Consider the following 10538-nt stretch of genomic DNA (forward strand, 5'->3'; position numbering starts at 1 on the left):
CATACCTGATATATGAAGCTCTGACACATACACTCTGCCATTATAACTGCTATAAATGGCACAGTTAGTCCTAGGTGTGTCTGACTGATGTGAGGATTGGAGGTAGAACACAGCTGAAAATTTAAGAATCAAGATTGTGGAATAGTGACCATGGTAGAAAAAGTCATATGGAATCATGTCAGTCCTTTGAATCTTCAACTGTCCGGCTGCACTCATGCAGATTGACTCCTCCAGAGTCAGGGGCCTTTGTGGCTTAGACACACACTCAGATCTACAGACTTGCATGGAAGTCTGTGTTTGGGGAGGCTGGCTACTAATGGGCATTACCCAGCTCTGTCCAGTATCCCCTCTGGTAATGCTTCATAGCTACTAGGAAAATAGAGTCTGATTTCACATGGAGACTGGGCCCGCTGCATTGCCTCCCATCATATGACCTGTAGGTAAAGGATGTCCAGAGTTATTGCAAAGGGGAGAAATTGTTTCTTAGAGTGTGTAAAGCTCATGTGTTATGCTCTGTCTTTCCCACATAATACAGGATTAGAAATACCTGCAACAGAACATTACTAGAGGACATTCGGGAGATGGAAAGTAACAGAGCTCAAGGACTTCATCCTCCTACAATATTTAAAAGGAGGTGAGGCTGTTCCCTTTATCCTGACTTTTGTTAAAAACCTGTTCTCCTCATTCTTTTATTATTTTTAAAGATTTATTTGTTTATTCCAGAGAGAGAGTGAGAGAGTGCTAGTGGGGGGAGGGGCAGAGGGATAGACTCCCCAAACAGACTCCCCCATCCCCCTGCCACTGAATGTGGAGCCTGATGCTGGGCTCCATCTCATGACCCATGAGATCATGACCTGAGCTGAAACCAAGCCAGATGCTTAACCAGCTGAGCCACCCAGGTGCTCCTGTTCTCATTCTTCCCACCTTTCCCTCCCAGGTACTTCCATACCGTCCATGATTTCCCCAAGCTTATTAAGTGTATGCCAAACAGACATCTTGAACTTCACATCCCCAGCAGCACAGGCTCCTATTCTGTCACACCAGCTTCCCCTAAGGTCCTCCTTTCAGTGGATGGCAACTTCATTCTTCTAGTTTCTTAGGCCAAAAATCTTGAGGTCACTCTCATATCCTCTTTCTGCTATCCCACACCCATCAAGTCAGAAAATCCTATTGCTCCTACCTCAAAGTAAACCAAGAATGAGATCACCACTAACAATCTGTACCATCTTGCCCTGGTCCAGCGCCTATCATCTTTCTTCTGGATTATTTCTGCTCTGGCCCTTCCCATAGCAATGAGAAGGAGGAGGGTTTGGCAGTGTAAATCAGACCACATCACTCCCTGCTCTCTGCCTTCCCATGACCTCCCCTTTCACTCAGAAAAAGACAAGACTCTTTCAGTGATTTACAGTGCCCTACACACTGCCCCTTCATACACACACATGTGTGCGCGCACGCACAACCAGTTTGAAATATCTCCTTATGGGATCCCTCTTACACTGTTGGTGGGAATGCAAGTTGGTACAGCCACTTTGGAAAACAGTGTGAAGGTCCCTTAAAAAGTTAAAAATTGAGCTACCCTATGACCCAGCCATTGCACTACTGGGTATTTACCCCAAAGATACAGACGTAGTGAAGAGAAGGGTCTTATGCACCCCAATGTTCATAGCAGCATTGTCCACAATAGCTAAATCGTGGAAGGAGCCAAGATGCCCTTCAACAGGTGACTGGATTAAGAAGAGTGGTCCATGTATACAATGGAATATTACTCAGCCATCAGAAAGAACGATTACCCAACATTTGCAGCAACATGGATGGGACTGGAGGAGATTATGCTAAGTGAAATAAGTCAAGCAGAGAAAGACTATTATCATATGGTTTCACTCATTTATGGAACATAAGAAATAGTAGGAAGATTGGTAGGAGAAGGAAGGGAAGAATGAAGGGGCGTTAAACAAAAGGGGGAATGAACCATGAGAGACTATGGACTCTGGGAAACAAACTGAGGGCTTCAGAGGGGAGGGGGGTGGGAGACTGGGATAGGCTGGTGATGGGTATTAAGGAGGGCACATATTGCATGGTGCACTGGGTGTTATACGCAAATAATGAATCATGGAGCATTGCATCAAAAACTGGAGATGTACTGCATGGTGACTAGTATAACAAAATAAAAATTATAAAAAAAACCAGATCTGGCAGACTTATACATAGGTAAATAGCTTTATTAAAATTCATCACACTGTACTTTTAAGATCCATGCATTTTATCACATGCAAAATGAACCTCAATAACAAGAAACCAAACCAAACTTATAAACACAATATAAACTGTACAAAAAGAAAGTTTGCATAACACAGGGCTAGACTCCCAAATAGGTAAATTGTTTCCAGAAATCAGCAAGACCAAACATCCAAGGTATAGAAAAATAGGCAAAGTGTAAACAGACAGTTCACAGAAAAGGAAATACTAAAGATTCTTAAACATATGAATATATTCTCAACTTTACTCATAGTAAGAAATGAAAATGCTAAGTACACAGGAAGGAATATATTTTTTATCTATTATTGTTGGCCACCCTTGGTTGGTGAAAATATGGAAAAGGAAAGAATTATGGTAGTTAATTTGGCAATATCTATCAGAAATACAATTGCATATGGCCTTTGACTCAGTAATTCCATTTCTGGGAATGTACCATCCCATCTCATTCCCCAAATACTCACATATGTCCCAATGCTAGGGATTGCAGCAGCATTTGGAAGAGCCAACATTTAGGAACAATCATACCTGTGTGGTACGTTCACACACTACAGTACTCTCAAGCTGTGAAAAGGAGTCAGGAAACTCTCTATTGTACTGAGGTGCAAATGATTCCAGGATGTATTAACAGAAAAAATTAAATGTTGAACCCTTTGCACAATATGCAACCTTTAGTGTGAAAGGACAGGGATAATAATATATGAGCACTTTTTCTTATAAACCACCTCTGCAAAATTAGCTAAGAAACCACTGCAAGTGATTACTGGTTAAGGAACAGAGGTGAGGAACCAAGAAGGTAGGAAAAGGAAGTAGAATGTTTATTCTCTAACTTTACATGTTTTCTCTTTAAATTTTTACCCATGTAAATGCTTTATCTGTGACAAATTTAACAGAGACAGAGAGAAAAGGGAGAGAGAGAAAGAGAGGGAGAACAAAGGAGGAAATGCAAATGAGTAAATGGATTCTGGAAAGCCCAGAGCCAGATGCTCTTCAGCTCCTGGATATACAAGCAAAAGTAAAATCCTAATTGAGTCTTTCAACCACTTCGGAAAATTTCAACCTTCTTTTTATGATTAACTTCTAAAAATTCTGTTTCAGAACATTATCAATGGGTCGCCTTCATTCTACAGAGGCCTTCAGAGGGGGCAGTCAGTAGTCATTTATTCCCAAGGCCATGCCCATTGTGTAATAACCTTTGAGCCACACCACCCCAAGAACTGCTCCTTCAGGCAGTCCTTAGAAACCTTCCTCTGAGCCACAAAAGGGAAGCTGGCTGTAGAGAAGGCCCTCTTCCCACAGGAGGGCATGGTATAGGGGTATAGCTGCGGTTGTTGAAAGCAGCTGCAATTATCACACCAGCTGTGAGCCCCTCAGACTTCTGGGAATACCAGGATACATGGTAAAACCAAAAACAGCAAAAGGCTCCTATGGCCTGGTGATATCTTAGAAGTGAGAAAATAGAGCAGGTTAGGCTGTATGGGTTTTTGTTTGTTTGTTTTGGTTTTTTACTCTATTTTTCAGGCTTATAGAGAAAAAAAATAAGAAGAAACCATGGACTTCCCTAATTATGCTGCTATGTTTACCCACAATGACCCCACACTCTTTGAAATTTAGAAATTATTGAACTTGGGGCTTCCAGTATGTTCCCACAATAAGCCTTGGGTTCTACAGAAGGTATCTCTCATGCCTAGAGCTGACCTTTCCTGATACACATTGTTCAGAGTCTTGAACCAGGAAGTTGAGACAAAGATTTTTAAAATACACACCATAAAATATCTAAGGTGCTCTGGGAGTCCAGAGGACTGACAGGACATGCATTGTTCCATTCAGACTACTGGGGAGGGACAGTTAGGAGAGCTGTATGTAAGAAATGTTCATTAGCAAAACCCCTATTTTAGAAGAAGCACCTTGCTGAGTGTCTGGATATCGATTTTATTTTAAGTATATGAACACTCTCTAAAATATGAGGAAGACTTTTTTCTTTTACCTTGCAATTTTTCTTCCTCCCCAATAAATTTCTCTGAAATCTGCTGCAATGAACTAAAGTGAGGCTATGATTGATTTATTCACAGGGTGGAGGCAAAAAAAATCAAAACGTCCCTAGCCAGCCCACCGCACAAGACTGTCTTCTGGGATGAATCTTTTGATCAAAGCGTCCCACGTAAGTAACGTGCTACAAAGTAGGCCGCGAGCCCAGACTCCACCTAGTGACATGAAGAATGTCAGCGTTAGGTGCTTCTTGAGATTAGGCCAAGTGAGCTGAGCCAGACATAAAAAGACAAGTACTGTATGATTCCACTGATATGAGGTACTTAGAGTAGTCATATTCATAGCGACAGAAAGAATGGAGGTTTCCAGGGGCCAAAGTGCTGGTGGTGGTGGGAGAGAATGGGGACTCAGTGTTTAATGGGTATGGAGTTTCAGTTTGGGGAGATGGAAAGAGGTCTGTGGATGGATGCTGGTGATGGTTCCACAGCACTGTGAATGTACTTAATGACCCTGAATTGTCCACTTAAACACCATTAAGATGGTAAATTTTATGTTACATGTATTTTACCACAATTTTTTAAAAAGGAAACTACCTGTGGTATTATATATTTTTTAAAAAGGTAGGGTAGTTCTCATAGGGCAGGAAGGCTCAACTGATTCATCAATTTAATGTTCTTGGCCTAAAGCAAGTGCAGTTTGAAAGAACGCAACTCCTGGTCAACCATTCCTGAATTATAACATCCTTAAATCTAACATCCTCACGTTTTCAAGATCCTCTTACAGACTCCCAACATGACATTTAAAATGCAAAAGTGGTATTTGGCTCCAAATAATTTTTACCCTTAGAAAACTTATGTATCCTTTTGGGGGGTATGATGTTAGCATAGCCCACGTTGGACATGAATACCTTTAAAAGTTATTTCATTTTCCTGTCCTTTAATAAGAAATGCATCTGAGAAGTGCCTAGATGAAAGATTTAGGTCCTATGTGACTCATGTCTGATAATGTGAGTGCTGAATACTATCCTGAGAAAGGAAACAAGTCAAACATAAAGGTACTGTAAACAAGGGAATGTGGGATATTTGCGGGGAATGAGCGCTAATGGTCCCTCTTTTCTGACCAAGGTGTTCATTGAAAGTTGTAGGATTTAAAAATTCTAGATTATTTTATTGTCTTTTTTTTCATATCTCTGAGATTAATGTGTGTCTGGATTGATCACTATTTCTCTTTTGCACACACATACACTGTTACTTCTTCCTGTCCTGTGCCCAGCACTTTGCTTTTCCCCCTCTCCCTAGATATGTTTAAACAGCAGCAGCTGAAAGGTAACCAGAGGTAGAAAATGAACCAGGACAAGAAAACATAAAGTACAGCAGATGTCTCAAGGATTTGGGTCAACATCTCTCCAATCCTCTTTCCCAAATGACTACCTTGATTTCTACATCCCAGAGGAAAATGGGCCAAAAATGAACTTCCAGGCGCTCTCTTCACCACCTCACCTGCCAGCTACTCCCACCCACACACTCTGCTTTCCTGCTTGTTTCCACCGACTGGCTCTTATGCCAGTGTGTGGTCACTGACTCCATTTGCTCTTGTGCACCCAAGAATCTCATTCCTGTCATTCTTTCCTTTATCTCCTACATTACCACTTTTTCACTCTCCTCTACTAGATCATTCTCACCAACACACAAAAGGTTGTCTTAAAAAGTAGAACTTTCTCTGGACCACTCATTACCCATTAGAGCATGCTTCATTTCATTAACCCCTTTGCAGCAACAGTTCTTGGTCAAATGGTCTATATCCATTTTCTCCAAATCCCCTTCTCCCATTCTCCCTTAAAGTCACCCCATCAAGCTTTTGCTCCTACCACTTAACCAACATTTCTCCAGTCAAGGCCACCAGTGATGTCCAAAACTGAGCCCCTGGTCTCCTCTTCCACCAAGCCTGCTCCATCTGCAGCCTTCACTTGAAGACAACTGCATGCTTCCAATTGCTCAGGCCAAAATCCTTGTAGTCCTTCTAATTCCTCTAATGTATTAGATGGCTCTGCCATCACATTGTATTCAGAGACTGACTACTTCTCACTTACTCCCCTGTCGGTACCCTGGTCTGGACCACCATCACCTATCTGCATTACTGCAACAATCTCTTAACAAGTCTCCTGCTTCTACCCTTGACTCTTGTACAGCAGCCAGAGTGATGCATTTAAAATCATGTCAGCACAAGCACATCAATTTTCTGCTCAAAATCCTACAATGGCTATCTATCACATTCAATATAAAAGCCTTACAATGGCCAAAAAAGACTTACTTGATCTAGACCCTGTTACTTTCCTGGTGTCATCTAATCTTCTTCCTCCATTTCACTCCAACCTCTGTGCTCTTCTTATAATATATCAGGAATGCTCCTGCCCCAGGGCCTTTGCACTGGCTGACACTTCAGCCTAGATAGCAAATCTCTCATATATCTGTGTTGCTCACTCTCTCACTTCCTTCAAGTCTTTGCCGAAATATTACCTTCTCAATGAAACCTACCTTGACCACTCTATTGCTACACAACCCCACCCCTGATTTCAATTTTTTTTCTTTTGTTCATAGCTCTTCAGTACACTCTTGGATACTATATGATTAACTCTTTGTTATGTGCTTATTATCTTCATGTGCTTACATATGCATCTTTATTGCTAGAATGTAAGCTCTGTAAGAACAAGGATTTTTGCTTCACTAATTTTACAAAGTAGATACTCAGTACAAAACTTGCTGAATGAACCAATTGGCTAATGAAGAGTCCAAGCAGAGCATATATACTAACAAATAGCCATTTCTTCTTCCATCTGTCCAATATCAACTGTAAATACAGATAAAATGGAACCCATATTTATTGAGCACATACTGTGATCTTGGCCACTGTTAAACACTTGACCTTTATTGCACTGAATATGTGGAGCCACCATGTGGAGACAGTTATTAAATACTTGTTGAATGACAAGTTAACTGAATGAATCCTTATTTTGCAGGGGAAGAAATGATGATTCAGCAAATTTAGTCACTTGCCTTAGATTATATAACTAGAAATGAGTGGAAGACAGACTGGAACTTCAGTCTATCTCATTCCAAAGTGCCACATTGTTCAGCTCCATGGGAATTCAGCTGACACATGGGAATCAGATGGGGAACTGTATCCCAGCTCTGCCTCTTGACTTGCTATGTGACTCTAAGCATGTTACTTACCATCTGAGCTGCACTATCTCCACCTTTTTGGTACTTCATGCTATTGTGCTCATCATAGGTAATACGGAGTGTTAAAGGACATGTGTATCTGGATTCAAATAGAGGGATAGTGCTTTATGCAGGAATCACATGGTCCTAAAACCACTACCAAAAGTTTCATAATATGAGTATATGAATGACTTTAAAATATAATCGAATATATATGAGAAATAGAAAAGTATATTTCAGCTACTTTGTATAGGAAGAAATTATTTCATAACTCACTTTTTAAAAACATTAAAATAGAGAACACTATGGGAGGGTTAGAAATCATATAGGATTACAGGAGATTCTAAGGTGGTTCTCTATGGCATTATCTTTTGTTGCTGAAGTGAAGTTCCTTAGCCAGTCTTTTGGGTCCTGTATGTTTTTCTGTGGTTCACCACAACATTAATTTGATTTGTAAAGTGCTCTGAACTCCTCAAATAAGAAATAGACAGAGAGGTTCTCTGTTAATTGCAATTAACAACGCTTTCTTGAGCCAGAAAATTCTGACTTTAAGATTTTATCAGACTCCCAAATTCATAATGAAGTTAATTAAATGAGACAATTATGCCAAAATAATGAGAAACGACATGGTTGATTCTGAAATCTGCTAAACATTTTACCAGATTGAAGAAAAAAAATGACTTGAAAATTCCTTCATCCTTCACCTCTACTTCCGCCCCGCCCCCTGCCCTCCCCTGTCTCTGTCTCCCATCCTCCCGGATTCTGGCTGTAGCTGAGCATTTAGGAAGCAGATGCACTGGGAAGTTCAGGAGTTGGGTCCATGGACAGCTTTCCTCAGACCCCCATCATTACTTTGTGACTGTCAGGACTTCCTGAAAGATGAATGAAAGTGGGAAAGCCTAAGAGCTGGAGGCTTCCTCTGAGCTCCCCATTTGGATGCAAATGGCAGCTAAAGTTTCATCAGGCAGAAGCTGGTGACCTGATGGTGCATCTTTGTCAGGCTGAGGGGTGTAGGCTGGATAGGTGGAGGGTCATGGACCTAGTTGTCCGTCTTAGGTCTCACTCCTCCCTGAGAACACAGTGGATAGGAAAACCAGCCCAGATTTCCAAAAGATACCATTTATCTCTGAGTAGCAGCAGATCCTCGTTTTCTGAGGGCAGATATTTATATAATTTGGGGGACTTAATTTTTTGGAAAATTAGGTTTAAATGCAAATATTTAGAATGAGTTTAAAAAATCACAACAAATCACTAGTATACAAAAGAAAATTCTAAAACATTACCCACCCTTGAATGGGGGTAATGTGGCTGACACTTCATCAGCTCACAAAAGATTCTCTCTGTGTACATGTCTTGTAAGAACTAAGGAGAAATATTTTTTCAGGCTATATCTGAAATATTCTTTTCAGACCCACCTGCTCCCTGGGGGTTAAGGCAAGAATTAAAAACAGGAAAAAAAGGTTTTATGTCTCCATTTGAGTGGGGAAGAGACCATTTAAAACACTAACACATCTTCCATTTGAAAAGAAGGTGAGGGGGTAAATAAAGAGGGTGGGATATGTTTTATTTGTTCATTTTTATGGCCCTCCTCCTTTATGATTAGAACATTTAATATAAAAATGAAGGGACAGCTGTTTTTCCACCTTTGGTTGTTTGCATGTCTGACATGAAGTGGGCCCACTCTCCAAAAGAGAAGGCCTCTGAATGCTCAGAAATCCTGCCTCTGGGTTTTCCTGCCATACCTCCAGGCCCTGTCCTGCAGTATTACGTTCTTCATAGCCACTCAGAGCATCCATGGATACACATGGGAAACACTTAGGTCCTTCTTAAAAAATGCCAAAGTTTCACCTTGAGATCGTGATCAAGTTCCTCTGAGTGGGAAGGAAAGAGAAGAAGGACATCCCCAGGGGTTGGAAGCTATTGATACCAGTATCCACCCACAGGTTGTGGTTCAATTGGCCTAAGCAGTGCTTCTCCATGCCTTGTGTTCAGGCCAGTGCATCCGCTTGGAAGTTGTTAGAAATGTCAGTTCTTGAGCCCCTATGGCAGACTTACTAAACCAGAAATTCTGGAGGTGGGGCCCGTGGTGGCCAAGTGAATTCTGGTGCACACTGAAGTGTGAGAACCATTGGTCCAGTGTCAGTGCCGGATCCTGGGATTTTACCAGCTTTCAGTTGATGCTACTGAGGAGAGAAGTCTGGAACCACTCGTCTTTCCTTCCACACAGAAGCACTGCAGTTAATCCAATAATTCGGTACATACCACATGGATAGAAATTACTTTTCTTCTTTCAGTTGTGGCCCCAGAAATGGGTATGTTTAAAGGGCTCCTCTAAGTGGTTTTTTAATACAGCCAAACCTGCAAGCTGCTCTCCATTACCATTCTCTCATGATACCTCACCACTTTCCCTGCCTCTGTCACTGGCCTGGCTGATATGGCCAGTGCATCTCAGTTGGGGAGGAGCCTTGCTTTCTGTCAGCAGAATGCTCCCTGTACATTAGTGCTCCTAACAGATTCCCTGTGCTTTACTCTTCCAGATGGGTACGCATTTTCTCAAGTAGAAGCAGCTGTGATTACTCAGGAAGAACTAGTCCGTTCTTACAACACCTCTAAAAGCAAAACCAAGAAGCTGTTAAGTATGCACTCTTCTGACTCCAGCTAGGAGTGAGGTTTGGACCTCGACATCCTGTGTTCTCATGTCCTTTGCCGAGACTGCAGAACATGCCAACACCCTCGAACACTCATTTCTTGTGGCTCCAGGCAGACAGTTTGTAATTTATGTATCAGTTGAGTCACAATCCTTGGATACAAATAACAGGGGAGGCTTATTTTTCTTAATTTGTCTTCAATGTTTTTACCTAACCTATTTACTTTTCTGTTATTTTGAAATAATTTATCAGTTCAGTCCAAAGTATAAAATTAAAAGCATTTTGTTTCACCAAAATTTAAGCTTCGGTACAAGTTGTTTTGGGAGAAAAGGTAAAGTTCATGATGCATAACAAGCCTATCTTAGTTGAAAAGGAGTCACAGAGATACTTTATATTTTGAAAACTCACAGATTAAGGCAGGCATATAAAG

At 41.2% G+C, this 10538-nt stretch overlaps 1 protein-coding gene across 1 annotated transcript in view; it reads left to right on the forward strand.

Moving 5' to 3' along the window:
* LOC123791812 (phospholipid-transporting ATPase IB-like) overlaps window positions 1–10122 on the forward strand; it is a 189411-nt gene extending 179289 nt beyond the window's left edge. Inside the window, exons 35-37 of the mRNA XM_087864917.1 lie at window positions 536–634; window positions 4326–4414; window positions 9998–10122. Coding sequence (XP_087721043.1) covers window positions 536–634; window positions 4326–4414; window positions 9998–10122 — 313 coding nt within the window. The remainder of the gene's footprint in view (window positions 1–535; window positions 635–4325; window positions 4415–9997) is intronic.
* Window positions 10123–10538: the final 416 nt, after the last annotated feature.

This window comes from Ursus americanus, chromosome 10 (genome assembly GCF_024610735.1).
Source record: "Ursus americanus isolate L20-20 chromosome 10, mUrsAme1.1.p, whole genome shotgun sequence".
NCBI classification, from domain to species: Eukaryota; Metazoa; Chordata; class Mammalia; order Carnivora; family Ursidae; genus Ursus; species Ursus americanus.